Source organism: Calonectris borealis, chromosome W (assembly GCF_964195595.1).
Source record: "Calonectris borealis chromosome W, bCalBor7.hap1.2, whole genome shotgun sequence".
Classification (NCBI taxonomy): domain Eukaryota; kingdom Metazoa; phylum Chordata; class Aves; order Procellariiformes; family Procellariidae; genus Calonectris; species Calonectris borealis.
In genome coordinates, this window is record NC_134351.1 from 44865343 (window position 1) to 44885914 (window position 20572).

At 39.2% G+C, this 20572-nt stretch overlaps 1 protein-coding gene across 20 annotated transcripts in view; it reads right to left on the bottom strand.

Annotated features, from left to right (window-relative positions):
- Positions 1–20572, bottom strand: part of LOC142074733 (erbin-like) — a 181308-nt gene that overhangs the window by 45029 nt on the left and 115707 nt on the right. For all 20 annotated transcript variants that reach the window (XM_075135589.1, XM_075135591.1, XM_075135574.1 and 17 more), the window contains 9 exons: positions 16366–16429; positions 14610–14684; positions 13136–13280; positions 12618–12690; positions 11380–11509; positions 10917–11032; positions 9736–9805; positions 8599–8698; positions 5870–5991 (listed from right to left, as the gene is read on the bottom strand). In XM_075135589.1, the coding sequence (XP_074991690.1) occupies positions 5870–5991; positions 8599–8698; positions 9736–9805; positions 10917–11032; positions 11380–11509; positions 12618–12690; positions 13136–13280; positions 14610–14684; positions 16366–16429 (895 nt within the window). The remainder of the gene's footprint in view (positions 1–5869; positions 5992–8598; positions 8699–9735; positions 9806–10916; positions 11033–11379; positions 11510–12617; positions 12691–13135; positions 13281–14609; positions 14685–16365; positions 16430–20572) is intronic.

Consider the following 20572-nt stretch of genomic DNA (forward strand, 5'->3'; position numbering starts at 1 on the left):
ACCCCAGCAACAGGCACTACAGCTGAACCAGAGGACCAACCCTTGCTGGTATCCGTTGCCCCTGTACAGAAGAGGAAATCTTGGAAGCGGAGATCAGGTCGTTTAGAAAGAGATGATGAAAGAGCAGGGCCATCACAAGGAGGGGAGGAGGAAGAGGAAGAACTCATAAACGAGACGGAAACCACCCGATCCCTATCCCTGAGTGAGCTGCGAGATATGCGGAAAGATTTTAGCCGTCGTCCAGGCGAGCATATTGTTACCTGGCTGCTCCGATGCTGGGATAATGGGGCCAGTAGCCTGGAAGTAGAGGGGAAGGAAGCCAAACAGCTGGGATCCCTTGCTAGGGAAGGGGGCATTGACAAAGCCATTGGAAAAGGGACACAGGTCCTCAGCCTCTGGAGGTGACTCCTGTCAGGCGTGAAGGAAAGGTATCCCTTCAAGGAAGATGTTATATATCGCCTAGGCAAATGGACCACTATGGAGAGAGGTATCCATTACCTGAGAGAATTAGGCGTGCTGGAGGTGGTTTATAGTGACCTGAACGACAACCAAACGCCCAAAGATCCAGATGACATCCAGTGCACGCGACCCATGTGGCGGAAGTTGGTACGGAGTGCACCAGCATCGTACGCCAGTTCGTTGGCAGTACTGTGCTGGAAAGAGGAAGAAGCACCAACGGTGGATGAGGTGGATAGCAGACTTCGGGATTTTGAAGAAACTATCTCCTCCTCCCTTGTCTCGGCTGTAGAGAAACTGTCCCGAGAGGTCCAGCAACTCAAAGACAATAGGTCCTATTCTCCACCTGTACGGACCAGTATCTCAGCCATTAGGAGTCAGCGTTTTTATCCTCAAGAGAGAGGATATCGAAAGTACACACCACGGGGCACCCTGTGGTTTCACCTGCGTGACCACAGAGAGGACATGAGGCAGTGGGATGGAAAACCTACCTTCATCCTAGAGGCACGTGTACGTGAGTTGCAAGGAAAAACAATCACACAAGGGGGTTCTCCCAGGAAAAATGCTGCTCCAGTTTTCAGGAAAACCCTGTCTCATGACGGTCCAGTTTCCAGTGAACAGTTCCCCAGACAGAGTAGAAGGGCTGATCTTACTTTGGACTGTAATGAAGGAATTCTTGACTCACGTTTGCAAGAAGTGAGAAGCGGATACTATGACCAGAACTAGAGGGGCCCTGCCTCCGGCCAGGTGGAGGAAAGGGACAACCGGGTTTACTGGACTGTGTGGATTCGATGGCCTGGCACATCAGACCCACAGGAGTATAAGGCTCTCGTAGACACTGGTGCACAGTGCACCCTAATGCCATCAAGCTATAAAGGGGCAGAACCCATCTGTATTTCTGGAGTGACAGGGGGATCCCAAGAGTTAACTGTGTTGGAGGCCGAAGTGAGCCTAACTGGGAACGAGTGGCAGAAGCACCCCATTGTGACTGGCCCAGAGGCTCCGTGCATCCTTGGCATAGACTACCTCAAGAGAAGGTATTTTAAGGACCCAAAAGGATATCGGTGGGCTTTTGGTATAGCTGCCCTGGAGACGGAGGAAATTAAACAGCTGTCCACCCTGCCAGGTCTCTCGGAGGACCCTTCTGTTGTGGGGTTGCTGAGGGTTGAAGAACAACAAATACCAATCGCTACCACAACAGTGCATCGGCGACAATACCGCACCAACCGAGATTCCCTGATCCCCATCCATGAGCTGATTCGTCGACTGGAGAGCCAAGGAGTGATCAGCAAGACTCACTCACCCTTTAACAGTCCCATATGGCCAGTGCGAAAGTCCAATGGAGAGTGGAGACTAACAGTAGACTACCGTGGCCTGAACGAAGTCACGCCGCCACTGAGTGCTGCCGTGCCGGACATGCTAGAACTTCAATACGAACTGGAGTCGAAGGCAGCCAAGTGGTACGCCACCACTGACATTGCTAATGCCTTCTTCTCCATCCCTTTGGCAGCAGAGTGCAGGCCACAGTTTGCTTTCACTTGGAGGGGCGTCCAGTACACCTGGAACCGACTGCCCCAGGGGTGGAAACACAGCCCTACCATTTGCCATGGACTGATCCACACCGCACTGGAACAGGGTGAGGCTCCAGAACACCTGCAATACATTGATGACATCATCGTGTGGGGCAACACAGCAGAAGAAGTTTTTGAGAAAGGGGAGAGAATAATTCAAATCCTTCTGAAAGCCGGTTTTGCCATAAAACAAAGTAAGGTCAAGGGACCTGCACAGGAGATCCAGTTTTTAGGAATAAAATGGCAAGATGGACGTCGTCAGATCCCAATGGATGTGATCAACAAAATAACAGCCATGTCCCCACCAACTAGCAAAAGGGAAACACAAGCTTTCTTAGGCGTTGTGGGCTTTTGGAGAATGCATATTCCAAATTACAGTCAGATCGTAAGCCCCCTCTATCAAGTGACCAGGAAGAAGAACGACTTCAGATGGGGCCCTGAGCAACGACAAGCCTTTGAACAAATTAAACAGGAGATAGTTCATGCAGTAGCGCTTGGGCCAGTCTGGGCAGGACAAGATGTGAAGAATGTGCTCTACAACGCAGCCGGGGAGAATGGCCCTACCTGGAGCCTCTGGCAGAAAGCACCAGGGGAGACTCGAGGTCGACCCTTAGGGTTCTGGAGTCGGGGATACAGAGGATCCGAGGCCCGCTACACTCCAACTGAGAAGGAGATATTGGCAGCATATGAAGGGATTCGAGCTGCTTCGGAAGTGGTTGGCACTGAAGCACAGCTCCTCCTGGCACCCCGACTGCCGGTGCTGGGCTGGATGTTCAAAGGGAGGGTCCCCTCCACACATCATGCAACCGATGCTACGTGGAGTAAGTGGGTCGCACTGATCACACAACGGGCCCAAATAGGAAACCCCAGTCGCCCAGGAATCTTGGAAGTGATCACAAACTGGCCAGAAGGCAAAGATTTTGGCATATCCACAGAGGAGGAGGTGACACGTGCTGAAGAAGCCCCACTGTATAATAAACTACCAGAAAACGAGAAGCAATATGCCCTGTTCACTGATGGGTTCTGTCGCCTTGTGGGAAAACATCGGAGGTGGAAAGCTGCTGTATGGAGTCCTATACGCCAAGTTGCAGAAAATGCTGAAGGAGAAGGTGAATCGAGCCAGTTTGCAGAGGTGAAAGCCATCCAGCTGGCCTTGGATATTGCTGAACGAGAAAAATGGCCAGTACTTTATCTCTATACTGACTCATGGATGGTGGCAAATGCCCTGTGGGGGTGGTTGCAGCAATGGAAGCAGAACAACTGGCAGCGCAGAGGTAAACCCATCTGGGCTGCCACGTTGTGGCGAGATATTGCTGCCCGAGTAGAGAACCTGGCTGTAAAAGTACGTCACGTAGATGCTCACGTACCCAAGAGTCGGGCCAATGAAGAACATCAAAACAACCAGCAGGTGGACCAGGCTGCTAAGATTGAAGTGGCTCAGGTGGATCTGGACTGGCAACATAAGGGTGAATTATTTATAGCTCGGTGGGCCCATGATGCCTCAGGCCATCAAGGAAGAGATGCAACATATAGATGGGCTCATGATCGAGGGGTGGACTTAACCATGGACGCTATTGCACAGGTTATCCATGAATGTGAAACGTGCGCTGCAATCAAACAAGCCAAGCGAGTAAAGCCTCTTTGGTATGGAGGACGATGGTTGAAATACAAATATGGGGAGGCCTGGCAGATTGATTATATCACACTCCCACAAACCCGGCATGGCAAACGCTATGTGCTCACCATGGTGGAAGCAACCACCGGCTGGCTAGAAACATACCCTGTGCCTCATGCCACTGCCCGGAACACCATCCTGGGCCTTGAAAAGCAAGTCCTATGGCGACATGGCACCCCAGAAAGAATTGAGTCAGACAACGGGACTCATTTCCAAAACACCCTCATAGACACCTGGGCCAAAGAGCATGGCATTGAGTGGGTCTATCACATCCCCTACCATGCACCAGCCTCCGGGAAAATCGAACGATACAACGGGCTGCTAAAGACAACACTGAGGGCAATGGGTGGTGGGACATTCAAGCATTGGGATACACATTTAGCAAAAGCCACCTGGTTAGTCAACACCAGGGGGTCTGTTAATCGAGCTGGCCCTGCCCAGTCAAGACTCTTACGTACTGTAGATGGAGATAAAGTCCCTGTCGTGCACATAAGAAATATCCTTGGGAAGACAGTCTGGGTTACTCCTGCCTCTGGCAAGGGAAAACCCATCCGTGGGATTGCTTTTGCTCAAGGACCTGGGTGCACTTGGTGGGTGATGCGAAAGGATGGGCAAGTCCGGTGTGTACCTCAAGGGGATTTGATTTTGGGTGAAAATAGCCAATGAACTGAATTTTATGATGTCAATTGTTATATGATATTGTATATCATTATTTCTATGGTTGCTATCAATGGTATAGCAGTGAAAATCACCCAGATTAATGAATGAACTAACTCCGATGAAACCGAGCAAAGTGCAACGATGATAGAACTGAACGAGTGCAGCAGTACCGAAATGAGAACTGGCTTCAGGATGCAACAGCCCAACACCACACACCATCCTTCTGGCCCTGAAAGACTGTTATGACAGATGGAGCCCAAAGTTGTGGACTAAAAGAACTCAGTGGACATTTATATATATTTATGTGTATATATGTATGTATATGTATTATATGTATATATGTATGTATATGTATTATATATGTATATATATAAAAAGATAGTGGTGATTAATTGAAAGGTATCGAAAAATGTGAGACCTAAGCATAAAGTAAATGGTATGGAATAAGGGGTGGATACTGTCCTGGTTTCGGCTGGGATAGGGTTAAATTTCTTCCTAGTGCTGTGTTTTGGATTTAGTATGAGGAGAATGTTGATAACACACTGATGTTTTCAGTTGTTGCTAAGTGCCCTCCTAGTCCAAGGACAGCTCCCGTGCCTACTGACTGAGCTAGGTACACAAGATGGGAGGGAACATAATCAGGACAGCCAGCCCAGCTGGCCAATGGGGTATTGCATACCATGTGACGTCATGCTCAGTATATGAAGGGTAGGCGTGATCCAGGAAGTACCGATCGCTACTTGGTTATCGGTCAGCGCGGGTGGTGAGCAATTGCATTGTGCATCACTCATTTTGTATATTCTATCATTATTTATTATCATTATTCTCCCTTTTCTGTTCTATTAAACTGTCTTTATCTCAACCCACGAGTTTTTCTCACTCTTACCCTTCCGATTCTCTCCCCGTCCCATTGGGGGGCGGGGGGAGTGAGTGAGCGGCTGCGTGGTATTTGGCTGCCTGCCAGGTTAAACCACGACACGGCTGCTGTTGTGCAGCAGTTTTTTCCCCCCTTCTTAAATATGTTATCACAGAGGCGCTACCACCATCATTGATTGGCTCAGCCTTGGCCAGTGGCGGGTCCGTCTTGGAGCTGGCTGGCATTGGCTCTATTAGACATGGGGGAAGCTTCTGGCATCTTCTCACAGAAGCCACCCCTGTAGCCCTCCCTCCTACCAAAACCTTGCCACGCAAACCCAATACACTGGATTAACTCAGACTTAAGTTTATAAAACTCAGCAAGATTACAAATAATTATGCCCTACATTGGCTTACATCAGCTGTGAATTTTCCCCTTGTGTTCCACTTTAAATGATCGGGGGGGGCGGGGGGCGCGCGCAGGGTGAAGTGTTTCATCCTGTTAGATACTCTTAAACTAATAACTGAAGACTTGATTTCTTCAGCAGAGCAAAATCCACAGCCAGAGTAAGGAAAATGATGGGATTCGGGGGTAGGAGGAGGAGAAGAGGGAGCGAAGACCCAAGTATTAAAAAATAAATTCAATACTAACCCGAGGCGGTGCCTCTCTCTCATCTTTGTCTTCATCACACTCAAACGCCACCTGAGCACGCTGTTTCCTCTGTTCCTCCCACAAAGATGGATTGAAACTTTCATTATCAGATATGAACATAACTAAATAATAATAAAAAAAGACTCTCGTAAGAATAAGATACATTATGTAAAATAAAAATCCTCTTTTTCTTTTTCTTGGATGGGATTGGTGGTTTTTTGTATGTATTCTTAAAAGATAAGAGACTAGTAGCACCATAAATTGACGACTAGCTGCGCTGCTACTGTTTTATGAACTTGGCTGTATTTTCATAATAGTAAAATCCCTATCTGTAAAGTAAAAAAAATTTCATACACAGAGCTGTACACTAGTTTGAACACTCACAGTTGCAAATTTTCAGCAGAACTCTGCTGCAAAGTATTTTTATTCATATATGTATAAATATGAAAATATGTATTTTATATATAAACAAGTAAATGATACATATATATATTTATGTAGCCTGACTTCAGTGAGGTGGTCTCATTAAGCATGTATAAGAGCATTCACCTGATTTCACTTAATGAAAATTAAAAAAAAAAAAAGGAAGAATAAAAATGACTTACTGAGAAAAACCTGCATTATTACTAATCCTGAAAAAAACAAAAGCACCTAAAACTTAAGGTAAACACATGATTTTGCAGAAGTTATATAAACGACAGGAGCTTTACAAAGTATTACTTGCATAATTTTACAAGAGAAAAAAAAATAAAGTCTTTTGGTTACCCATTGTCTCTTATTCTAGCATGTCGCCATGCCTTGTGTTACATTAGCCAGGTTCTACTTTAGCATGCCAAATAGTCTAATAAATCTGTCACCACCATCCCAGCAAACCTATATACTTCACTGGCAATGCCAAGACTGTTCATATTAACTATATCTTGTCCTGGTTTCAGCTGGGATAGAGTTCAATTTCTTCCTAGTGTTGTGTTTTGGATTTAGTATGAGAAGAATGTTGATAACACACTGATGTTTTTAGTTGTTGCTAAGTAGTCTAGTAGTCAAGGACTTTTCAGCTTCCCATGCTGTGCCAGGTGCACAAGAAGCTGGGAGGGAGCATAGCCGGGACAGCTGGCCCAGCTGGCCAATGGGGTATTCCATACCATATGACGTCATGCTCAGTATATAAATAAGAGGCATGGTCCAGGAAGTAGCGATCGCTGCTTGGGCATTGCTTGGCGGGTGGTGAGCAATTGTATTGTGCATCACTCATTTTGTATATTCTATCATTATTGTTATTATTACTATTATCATCATTTTCCCTTCCTTTTCTGTTCTATTAAGCTGTCTTTATCTCAATCCACAAATTTTACTTTTTTTTTCTGATTCTCTCCCCCATCCCACTGTGGGGGGTGGGGAGTGAGCAAGCGGCTGTGTGGTGTTTGGCTGCCTGCTGGGTTAAACCACAACAATCTGAAATAGAAAAATGCTTAATTATAGGGCTCACCAAATGCATTGGAATATTTGTTACATTGCGTTTATTGCGTAAACTTACAATTTTAACACATCTGAAAAATATTCTGATAGACTTCACTATCACTGAAACAGTTCCTGGCACAAAAAAAGAACTTTCTAAAGTATTTTAGGAATTTTAAAAAGGTTATCTATTAAATTTTAAACTTTCTGTTTGGAATGACTGCCTCAGATGGAGATATTCTGCCAAACAAGCACCCCTTTCCTCATCTACAATAAGAAACCTCGCTACTGGGGTAAAATAAAGTTCAAATGGAGAGAACGCTTTCAGGAACTATCTTCAGCTTCGCTGACAATTTCCAAATGATTTTATAATTCTCACATTCTATCAGAGGTATTGCACATGCGTTATCTGCATTAGAAGGTGCTAAAACTGATGTACAATTTACTGTTTTTGCAGATATTTTTGATTACTCAGTGTACTAGATACTTGTGCCATTTAACAGAAAATGTTGCCACTTTTCAATTTTCAATTATTCCCATTGATACCTGCCCTCCCATTTCTGTTAAAGAAGCACAAGTTTTTTCCTTTTGCCCGTGGGGGAAGGAAAGTAGAGAAATATAGAGACTTTACTCTCTTTCTCTAACTCCTGATGGGGTTACTCATGGAATGTTACTCATTTTCCTAAATATTTCATAAGTGTGCAGAAATAACTTTCTGGCGAGGTCTTAATGTTCTGGGCCTAACCTTTTATAAAACAGTTTGAACTAAATGTGAGGAAAATGCATTTTTTTTCTGGACTGATTTTTTTTTCTTCTTTTAAAATAAAATACAGAATGCTATGTACTTTTCAGAAAATACGTACTCAGTAATGGATGAAACATTTTGTCTAACATTTTGTTAAAATAGTCAGTCTGAGGCAGACACCTGGCAAGGAGAATTTCAACCCAAACCATTAAGCACTGCCGGAATGAAACAGGGTGTCACACTGGGAAGTGGCAACCATCAAAGAACGTGATCCCACCAGTCCATTCCTCACCTCACTCCCCATACATGCACACTTCCAACTGGAACAGTTTCACCTAGAATTTACTAATATGTGGATCACATTTTTAAGTTACTGTTCTCATTCTTCAGATGTAACTCTTCATCACTTACAAGTTTACTTCAAACTTGTATTTAAGTATTATCTAGTGAAAATCATGTTAGCTGGACTGTCTTCCCATTATTATTTTCAAAAGTGAGCATTCTGACAGGGTATTTCAGAAATTCTTACCATCCTCGGTCCTTGGTTGCTGGGGGAACATGTAATTAGTAAGCACTGTTTTCTGTGTGTCAGGGTCAGCTTCTTTTTGAAGAGGGATAAGTGGTTTAGACTAAGAAGCAAATGAAAGGAGGGTATGTTATAAGAATATATATGTGTAAAAAGTAAATATGATCTACATATCACAGAGCATGCCTGCCCCACTACTTTGAAGATTACTCTGCCTTGTATTAAACCATTTCTCCTCTGAATAATTTTCACAAAAAGAAGTTATTAACATGTCTGTCTTTGATTGACGACTGGCTTTGACTGAGAACTGAAACTCAGTAACAGCTTTAAGAGAAGAGCAAACACTGGATATTCTAAAAGTAACCCAGTTTCTTGCTAGGACTTATTACTGTCCCAAAGGAGGCTGATGTGGAATACACAGATATATTTAGCCATTTAAAGCTGTGGACAATCATATATAGAGAAAAATTTTGTACTCAATTTTTTATATTGACACCAGATTGAATATCCCCCACCCCTTACATAAAAGGGCAGGGGATTCTTGAAATTACTGTATTGGTAAAAGTGCTTTCATTATACTACACCTGAGGTTAGTGGATTTCTGGCAGCCCTGTACACCTTAATGCCATTCAGGAAATCAGCATAGTACAGAGGGCTTCAATACACAGGAAAAATACAAGCCACAAGCCCATGAGTTACTTCTCAATAGCTTGAAACTTGGATAGTCACAGAGTTCAAAGGTGGGACAAGAAACCCAGCACAAAAAAAGGCATGCTAAGTTTCCCCAATGGTATATCTGTGGAAGAAACAGCATGCTACACATTCAAGTACTAGCTTATCAAGCACTACCTTTCCTGTGTAAACAAGCCTGAACTAAGAAAAAAACAAAAACCAAAAAAACATCATCTGTTAAATTGCATTTCCTAATGGCACAGAACTTTGCCAGAAATATGAAAGTCTCCAAAGTCAGGTAGGCTCAGTGTTGTTTGTTTTAGGAGAACCAACACAAGTAACAATGTCAAGGAAGTACTGATGTATATACACGGTACCACGTCTCATTATTTAACAGATGGCTCTGTACTTGTCAATTCCATTAGGAATAAAGTCAACATCATTATTTTTAATTTTTAAAAACTTAACCTGATTGTCTGATAGCCACATAGCAGTGAGCTGTTGCAGTTTTGTAAAGGTAAATGGCAAATTCTTCAGTCTGTAAATCACAAGAAGAGTTTATGTAAGTACACTTATCATACACTTATCAATACTGTTAAGAAACAATGCTGCATTAGCCTGTAAAATGCTTAAAAAAAAGACATTTACAGATATAGTTAAATGAATAAACTATTGACAGTTGAAAGGCAACAGCTTTTATTTTAGATTCAAAGCTATACCCAGAATTAAAAAAAAAACACATTTCTGTCCAGTTTAGCAAGCAGATTAAAAAAATGAGACAATGTAACTTGAATTTAACTCAGTTCAGTGAACTGAATACAATTTTGAAGACAATCATTGGCATTGTGTGTAAATCAACTATCCAACTTAAAATCAAGGCTATTTTCATATTTTAATCTGAATCCTCAGCAATTTTATCTTTCAATACACATGCACTCCAATTAAGAAAAAAGTGCTACACCTGAAAAAAAGTGCTGTTTTTCCCCAAGAAACATGTATGGGAATGGGGCTGCCCTGGTAAATGAAAGCTGTGGCATTAATGGATAAATCAAGCTATAGATGGAGTACAGAGAAGCTGGATTGGCAGAACAGGATGGAGAGCTCAGTCTTATCTCTCCCAATACATTGAAATTCTACAAATTGGCAATTCCCAAAAGAGAAATGTTTTGTCAGTTTTTAATGACCAGCTCTAATAAAACACAACTCCCTTTTTCCCCCTTCTCCAGCACACTCAAGTGTTTTACAATATACTGTGATACTGTTTTGTGTCCTCCATATGCAACACAGGAAGCTATTAATTTTTAAGTAAGAATCAAAGTTTTATGAAAATAACCAAACTAATTCCCTAGAAAAATACATGCTAACAATCATCAATGTTTTGAAGCTGTGCTTCGATGCATGTGATTAAGTCATTAAAATAAATACAGCTTAATACAATGGAACTGCAAGATCCAGAATACAACAATAATACATTAAATACATGCATCTCAGTCAGCTTCTAAGCTCTGGGTGAGATAAGGAAAGATAGCATAATATATTCATAACAATACCTCTACTTACATTTGGGGGATAGACATCAGTTACAATACAATATATGCAATGTGATTGGATTTTACACAGCTTCTATTTGAATTAATGTATTCACAAACCTATTGTCACTCAGATTGATGACTTTTAATTTCTGCATATCACCCATTTCTTCAGGGAGAAATTCAAGCTTATTAGAATGCAGAAACAACACTGTTAAATGCTTCCAGTTTCCAATCTGAAAAAAAAACCCCAAAGAATTAATTCATCTTCACAACTCTAAATACACAAATTTTTACTGTTTTAAAACAATTAGTATTACAGCTATTTTTGCTTGTAAAGTACAATTAGATTTATTCTTACATATTAAACCTTCTTTTAGCTTCAATACACTAGCAACAAATTTCTACTTCTTCCTTAAAAAAAATTCAGAATTTCATTATTTGAAAGTTTGCATATTTGTATACACCTGCCTTTAAAAACATACACACAGAAAATCTACTCAAGAATTAACTTATCCAAAAGTTGTACAGACTATATAGTTTAAGATACATAAAAATTTTAGTTTTGTAACTAAATACATACCTCCGATGGCAGCTGTGTTAAAAAGTTATGATCTGCAGCAAATGTCCTTATGTTAGAGAGTTGCCCAACAGACGAAGGCAATGTTTCAATCTCATTGAAACTACAGTCCAGTTCTTCTACTGATAGTAACCTGAAGAATAAAAAAGAAAAAGAAAAAAGAAAAAGAAAAAGAAAAAAGAATTACTCCTCTATACAGGTTAATTCATCCAACATTAATTGAATACTTTAAGTTTAAGTTAAGTTAATACCACTATCCATCACGAATCTCAAATTAAATTCAAAATAAAACTCTGAAACCCAAGGGAATTCAAATCCAAGAGAAATCCTTTACTAATTGCCTAAATTGTGTTTGGGTTTTGGGTTTTTTTTTGTTGGTTGGTGGGTTGCTTTTTGGTTTTGTTTTTTAAAATCTCCTTTACACTGTCCTCATAAGAGAGCTTTCAGCAAAAACAGGGGGGTCAGCAACATCAAATGCTTGTGTACTACATGAAAACGTGCTAGTGCAAGGCACTGAAACATTCAGAGTGGGACAGATCATAGCCAAACAGGAGTCGAGGGCAGTTTCTGAACAAGAAAAGAATTTAAAGAGTTAGAGACAGTGAACCTAAGCCTTTGGCAGCAAAGAAGTATTTTTTAAATTCTGACAACAAAACATAACCTACATTAATTATAATAGGAGAACAGAAATTGGAACAAATACCCTTCATTTGTATAGCACTTAATTCTGAACCAATTATTTTTGCTGTCATTTGTGAGTTTTAAATTAAATTGCTGAACACCAAATTATACATTAAAAAATCCCGCTGATTAACAGGTGAAAATTCTCCTTATAATATAAAAAAGATAAACGTGTGTGTTCAGATTCACTTTTTAAAAGCTTTTTGATACTGGTTCAATCATTTGCAATATTTACCACAGCTATGTTACTGCCAAAAAAACACTTTCAGACAGCTGACTGCCTTTTTAAACATCTTTTCTTTCACATTCAATTTTTCTTTTATAAATTGGTGGCTGCATTAATGAGTGAGGAACATAGGTCTTTTGATATTAAATAATACGTAAATAATATATATGCTATGAACTAGAAGTAAAAATTGAAAGCAAGTGCTTTCATATCTAAGACGTTTATATGGAAAAAATTAAATCAAGTAGGTGTAAAAACATTCAAAAGAGGAGCCACTGTTACAGAAAAGTGTGCAGAAAGGCAATGCAACCTTTTATTCAGGTGAAATACCTACCCTCCTATGGAGTCTGGCAAATAAATTAATTGGTTTTCATCAATTTTAAGTGTTGTTACCTTCTTCAGGGAACCTGTAGTAAAATGAACAAGTAAATCAAAAAGGGCATTTCAGTTCATTAAATTTAGTTTTAATTTTAAATTAAGGGGAAAAAAACCTATGGGCAAGCAACCACATCTTCTGTATTCCCTTGGCATGCCTATGGTGCTATATATCTACTAAAGAAATAAGCAGACAAGCTTACAGAACTTGTTTGCCAGCTTACCATTGGCCAGCCATGGGGGGGATCTTTTTACTGTTACAGTCAACAGTTTCTCATCCATTTACAAACTACTGTATAAAGCCAAGAATGCTCCAAAACAAATATAAATGTTATTATTCAGCTATACATTACAGCTTTATCCAAAACAGGAACAAATCAATTGAAACTTAGATCTAAAATGCCATTTGTCTATTTTCAAGTGTTCTGTGTCTAAACTATAAGCTTTTAAGAACATGAATTAACTGAAAATACAAACCAATAGACTCTGGCAGTTGCTGAAGTGAATTACTGGATAACAGTAGGTCTTGTAGGCTTTCACAACCTGAAATACCTTCTTCAACTACTTCAATGTTGTTTTTAGAAACATCCAAGTAGGTCAGTAGTTTCAAAGTTCCTATGAACTAAAAGCAAGAGAAAATAATGCATTCTAGGAAGTACAAGTTCAAAACAAAAAAAGCTGGCAGATTTGACAACAAACTGTCTCTCAAGTGTAATGCCACAGGAAAAGAGAAATCCTATTTATAGTGCTGAAATACAATTTTATGCAAAATATCCAAACTTTATAATGAAATATTTTGTGCAGATATGCACAGTTGATGTTTTTCCACACACACAGACACACCACAGTTATTCTGCAGGTGTCTCTAAAGTCAGTCTGCTGTAAATTCAACTGTTTGATCAGTTATCATGAATCAAGTGACTGAAGCTTTAGAACAGACTTCAGAGAAATGTACACAGTGTAACATAAGGACATAATTAAGGCTCCAGTAAAGTCTTTTAATGCTTATTTTTTGCCTTTTGTGTAAAACTGCATCCTATTTAACCTAAAAACCAACAACGATGAATCCCTAATTGTACTAAACTGAAAAAACAAGCCAAAATATAAGTTTGCATTACATTTCCATATGAACCAAGAATAAGCTTAAAGATTTGTGCACACTACTCTACTGAAATCTTCACAGGGAAGATGCAGTCACTTTCACAAATACAGTTTTACTTTTACTGTAGAGTAGAAAGGTTTAATACATCCACTCAACTCTTCTTCAAAGAAGAATTAGCTGAAGTGAGGAAAGACAGTAGAGAAGGCAAGAAACCCTCATATCAGAAGATTGCTAGCTATTTTAAGTCTGAAAACAGACCAGCTGCTTCCCAAATTTCAAATACTAGTTTACTCGATCGTAAACACAGGTTCACAAATGCTGCAATAATAGGTCATCTCGGACCTCATGTAATTCTAAGAGATGTCAGGAAAACCTGGTTTTAGTCAACAGAACATTTTCTCAGGAACTGGCTATACTCCATGTATACACGGCAAAAAATTCTGAACAGTCATTGCTTGTTTTACAGCCGTGACCAGTAAAAATTCACACAACATATTTATCCCGTAAATACCTGCTTGCTGTCTAACACAAAATAATTCTTTTTTGGAAGGACCAGTCAACGCTAAATTTCATCCAGCATTTGATGTAGGATTTTTACTCCTTTCCTAAACTGTAACATAATTTTTAGATGAGAGGATTATAACTTTCAGTGAAAGAAAAGCTGTGTACCCAACTCTTATGATCAGTGACAATTTCTAAGTAGACTAGTCAAGCATTTAAGTGGCATTTAGCCTTTTGGCTTTAAGTAACATTAAAATTATATAGCAACTTTAACATATATGATAGCTGACAAAGCAAATACCACTGTAAATTAAAATACTAAATGTTTAACACAGTAAAAGGATTTACCCCTGGAATAAGTGTTAGTCTATTACCATCCATCCAAAATTCCTTTAACCCACTCAGTTGTTCAAGTACTTCAGGCTGTAAAGGAAACAGTTTTTTAAAAACTTCATACAAAAATAGTGAAAGGCAAAAACAACTTCAGTGATTAATCTATTGCAACTTTAAGTAACGTCTTATAGCTGTTATATACACTGTTTCATTGGGTCATCAAATAAAACCCAGATAATTCACTTTTTAAAATGTAAATACATACTAGATATACAAAAATCTTTTAAAAACTTAAATTCCATCAACTCAGAAGAGCTGTTTTCCAAAAACCACAAAGTTTTTGTGGGTTTTGGGAAATGGGAAAGAAATTTTAATTTTCTAGCAGCAAACAAAGGATGCATCTGCCTGATACAAGCAAACCACTCTATCCATAAAGTGAAGTGCAGGATATGCTCCCACTACAACTTAATGTTAGAAGTATCTTATGTATCAGGGAAAGACCATGTCTTGATAAACATCCATGTTGCATATGCTTTCCTATTTAAACTTCCCTCCTGAGAAAGTAATACAAAACAGGTGCTACTGCACCTTAACAACTACAACCAAGTTCAGTCAAACGCAGAACTCAATTTTGTTATATTGTAAGTATACAGTATTCCTGCATAAATTGCAGTCTTGGCTCCCAATAATTAATTTTCCAAGAGAAAATCTTAACTGAAGACTACCTTTCAGACATATCTTTACCCAAAAAGCAGTTTCAAACCTTTCTGTGCTTTTACCAAAAGATCTTAATGAAATAAGTTACCAGTAGTTGACTCTTCCAGATAAAAGGCTGGTAGAGATGAAGCAATCTGCCAAAAATATACCCAAACAGGTAATTTTACAGCCTATACTTGGTTCCTGACTGTTATGGCTTAATGTGGGCCTGAGCATGTTAGTTTAAGGCTCCCACATGAATATCTACAGTGTAATGAGAATATGGCAGTAACGGTAACGGCTAGAAGTATAATACTAAAGAACAATTCCTTAAATACACTTCCTTATCTGCCAAACCATACAGCTAGACAAGTGTTCAGCTCTGCATGATCTGTGGCTAATGAAGTACCCTACTGGTGGCACACAGAGGCTTGACTTTGTTATACAGCAGGTCAGTATGTCCCACTATACTTCTATTTCAATTCCCTTATACAGGAAAGTACTTGTAGAAGCAGAGGGATGTTAAGTGATTGTAAAAGGAAGATGTATTTGTCTGACATCATGAACAGGAAACAAGCTGATCCATATTGAAGGAAAAATCTGAGCACCTCAACTGTAAATACTATTTTGAATAATATTCAAACTTATAATTAATATAGTTTCCTTTGGATCTAAATAGTTTGTACACACTAATAAAAGTAGGTTATGCACAGCTTATACAGAACTTGCAACATTAAATACATTATGACCAATAAGTGTTTAGAATTTATTATAAGTCAAATGATTATGTTTATAATTCAAACACATATTACCATTAACTTTTTACCAGTAATGTAGCCACACTATACCACAGTGTTTTATTTTCAAATTGAGGAAGAACACATACTCATATTCATAAGAATATGCACATAATTTTTATAACAGGCTCTATAAAGTAGCATAAGGTATACATAATATTTGCTCAGTAGCAAAACTCTTAAAGCTGATTTTTACATTTTCATATTGATTAAAAATAGATTAAAGGATAAAGAGATTTATAAAAGATACAAAGCCTTGTTACTTAGGCAAAACTCACCACTTCTGTGAATTCATTACTTCCTAAGTCCAGTCTCTCCAGCTGAGTCAGTCTGGACATGGTTCTGCACAAGAAGGGGATTAATAAGGAATTAGATTTAAGAAAATACCAGTTACATCCAATCTTCCTGTATTCATACAAATATATTATTTTAATCAGTATTAAGTAGTGATGCTGTTCTGTTACTGGACTGATATCTAAATAAGGTCAAATTTTCACACACTGTTCAACTAGGCACACATTAATGATCATGCTGACTGTGACTCACACAAAGAGTACACTGCAACTCATCTACAGATTAGTTTACAAAAACTAAAGACCACTAGAGTCATCCTTATGATAAAGAGTAACTCTGAAGTTACTCTTCTTTTGAGTGCCTTTCACCTCCAGTCCTTTGAATGCTTTTCACCTCCAGTCATAATCAACGTTCTCAGTAGCCACAGGCTAGTTAACTACATGTTTTACTCCCAAAGAAAGACCACTGCCTAATGATTAGATAAAACAGAAAAGACCACTGTTGAATCACAGTAACCACCAACACCTTTCTCCCTCTCCAGGCTGCTGACAAAGTTGCTTCCATATGATATGGTCTGGAATCCTAATTATTCCTCTAGTCCTACAACAAATCAGATTACTAAATTGGATTTCATGACACATCAATACTCTTCAAGCCATCTTAGGGCAAAGATTAAATCAATGACTGAAATAAAGTAAAATCCATTCTTTCAAGCTGTGTTTTGGCAAAATTTTTCCTCCATTTAAGTTTACTTTGGGGACCCCACTGCACGTGGTTGTCTACACGATCAGTCAACAGCAGTACTACCTAAAAATATTTTCAAAGGGGCTGTGAATCCCTCATATGATGTTATGTTCTGTATTTATTTAATAATAGCTTTCAAAAGAACAATTAATATATCAAAAACTTTCAAATATAAACCATAAGTGTGTACATACTATAAAATTCTGGAAAAACTAAATAAGAGCTTCTAACTGGGAGAATCTTTTGTATTATCAGAATATAAGTATGAACACTAATATCTTTAAAAAACATCTGCATGAGCACAAGATGCTCTATGCAGATATTCAAAGTTCCAGTTGTTCTTCAAAGACCTTACACTATTACAGTTATTCTGAATACACAGTTCAAAAATTACATTCTACTGAAAAATGCCTTATTTATTGAAAGTAAGTTTAAGCGATTATTAATATTATCCATGAAATAATCTCCAAAAAGGATTACACTCAACATCTATCTATAGACTTGATTTTCATTACATTATAGTAATCATGCTAGGGACAAACTAGGAATTTAGCATAAATAAGTAAAGACATGACCAAGACAAAAGCAGAAGCCATTTTTATTGCACTGCACACACAGTATACACAGGCTTTAGGGGAAAGCCTTTAACTCGCATTCCCACTGTCTCAAAGAAGAAAAAAACAAAAACAAAAACAAAAACACAACACAACACGAGAAGGCTACCTCCAGAAGAATCCAAGAAACATTTTCCCTCATTTCTCGAGGCTCATAAACAGGATGAACAATAAGCCAACTGCTAAAATTCATTTTCCAAATTCTAACAAATTATTTAAGTCCCTCTGAAATACTGCGTAAGCTGAATTTCTCAAAGCTTTATGAGACTGTGCCAATACCAATTTTAGTGCCATATGCTGTGAATAAATTTGCCCCAATGCATCTCCCTGAAGCACAGCTGAAGACTCACTTAAAGGATCTAGCATATCATTTTGCAGCTTTCAGAACTTTGTGGGCAACACCATAATCTACTTTTACTGATGGCTTCAATTTAAAAAGGTTTTCCATTTCTTCTGTTTTCAAGCTATGCTAGCTAGACTGTGGGCTACTAGAGAGCAGTCCAAAACTCCACTGACAATCTAAGTTTCAGCCTCAAAAAGCAGATTAAGGGAGATCACAGCTATGTGGGATGGAATTTGACAAATTAGTTTCAATACAGATAAATGATTATTTGGGGGAAAAAAAAGGCTTATTTTAACATTTTTATAGTCCTTTCGTTTCAACAGTTTTTAGACAGTGCCTTGATTTTTATTTGAACTGAATTTTCAGCTTAAAAATAAACACAAATTTTAAAAATGAAGGAAAAAAACAGGTAACAAAATTTAAAAAGTTCAATCTGATTTAAGTGAATTTTGATGAGGCTGAATTGAAACAAAGTTGGCTGGGGCTTTTTACTGCAGTTTGAGATAAAAGGATTTTTTTCTTTCAGTTCAACATGAACTCTTCTCTTTTTATTTTAATGGTTTGGTAAAAATAAAAAAAAAAATCAATCTCCCAAACCAATAAACTCGAAGGTCTGAGTGATTTTTTTTTCCCCTTCCTCCTGTACACCATTCAACTCTGAGGCCAAACTCTTTTACACAGCTAACACCAGATTCACAGAATCTAAGCAATAATGCCCGCCCCTCCCTGCTGCCAAATTACACCAGATACACAAATTCCACTCCAAACAAACCCAAGATCTAGGTGATCCCTCCCCTTCCCATCCTGCTAGTGCTACATCCTCAATGGCTTTAAGGCAACCCAAAGTTGCCATTCTTGCCTCAATCTTCACTGTCTTATTTACAAAAACAACCCCATGTGGTGGTGCATTCCTTTCCCCCCTTTTTCCCAGGGTCACTCTTTGACCTCAGGAACTCCTGATAAACTTTGGCCCTCCTGTAATGAGTTGGGCAGTGAAGCATCCCTTGACTGTTCCCAGAACTCTTGCATGGCCGAAGTGAGGAACAGCACTGACCGTAACAGAACTTTCGTTACCTAACCCAGGTGGGGGACAAAGTTGGGGATAATCTGTCATTCCCTGACACCCCTATCTGAGTTGTAACTTGAGTGGAACGGCACCATTGTTGAAATCCTGGGAATTGTCACGGATGACTAAAGCCAATCTGACAAATCTATAAACAGTGGTCCTTAGTGAGACCCTTTGAGCTCTCCTGGACCGCAGCAGGCTGCACCCAGCATCTCCCTCTGAGTGGGATGCCTCTCAGAGTTCGCAAACTCTCAAGTTTGTGATATTCGGAGGACCACTGGGACCTGGGCTGAAACACTCCTTGGCTGAGACACTCCTCGGGGCTCAACCCTTCGCCCGTTGAGAAATGCCAAGGAATTTAACATGAGTATTTCACGAGACTCAAGGGAAATTTTTAACAGGTATACCTTTATACATTTATCTAGCTCTAGGCCTTTATAAATTTATTTAGCTTTGGGCCCTTACATGTGAATTGATCTAGGTCTTTTGTGTGTGTGTGTGTTTGTGTGTATTGATTTAGATAATCAGTAATAAGCATAATCTGTAATCAAGTCACTTTAGTAGATGTAGTAAACTTGATTACCTCACCTTGTAACTGCTAAATTAGTCAATGATTAAGTGCTGTTAAAATCTTATGATCTACCTTAAAACTGTGAATGAACTTTAGGTCGCTGCTAAACACATATAACCCCTTAGGCATAAAACCGTTGCCCAGGTCTGAGACTAGGGGTAGATCCAGCCGCACCTAGACTCCTCTCTGAGAAGGAGTTTAGAGAGCAAGGGGGTCTACTCTGAACCTTGTGACTCAACGGAAGGGTCTCCCTTACACTTTTTCCCTCAATCTCAGCACAAATCATTCCAACACAACTCTGACAGGATTTTCCCCTGTGTATATTTAATCCGTGTAATAAGTAATAGAGTGAACCTTGCCATCGAATTCTGTTAAGTCACGCTTTTATAAATTTCTATTAAAATCACTTTTGCTGATACCTTTGCCAGTGATTCTTTAAGCGGCTTCAAAACCACTCATTCGTGACACCCCAAAAAACAACAAAAACAACCCCACACAAACAAACTGTTACAGTTTTTCCAGCAAGGGCCCTGGCCTTACCATTTGGATCCAGAACAAATATCTGCAAATCTCTCTCAAGTATCTGCAAAATTAATGTTACGTAACTTTGACAGTATAACAAAGCAACTTTACTGATTTTACGCTGCCTTCTTTTTTTGCCAAAATGTCTCTAATCTAGCAAACATAGCCACTCAACTGTAACACACACACAATGTGTTTGCAAGACCAGGGCCTCAGTTATTTTCCTCCCCTTCCCTACTGCCTGCCTAATTTATAGCACTTTCAGCTATTTTATGACAATGTTTCCTAAAACTAATATCTATTTGCTTTTCTGTGTTGTTTATAGAGCAAC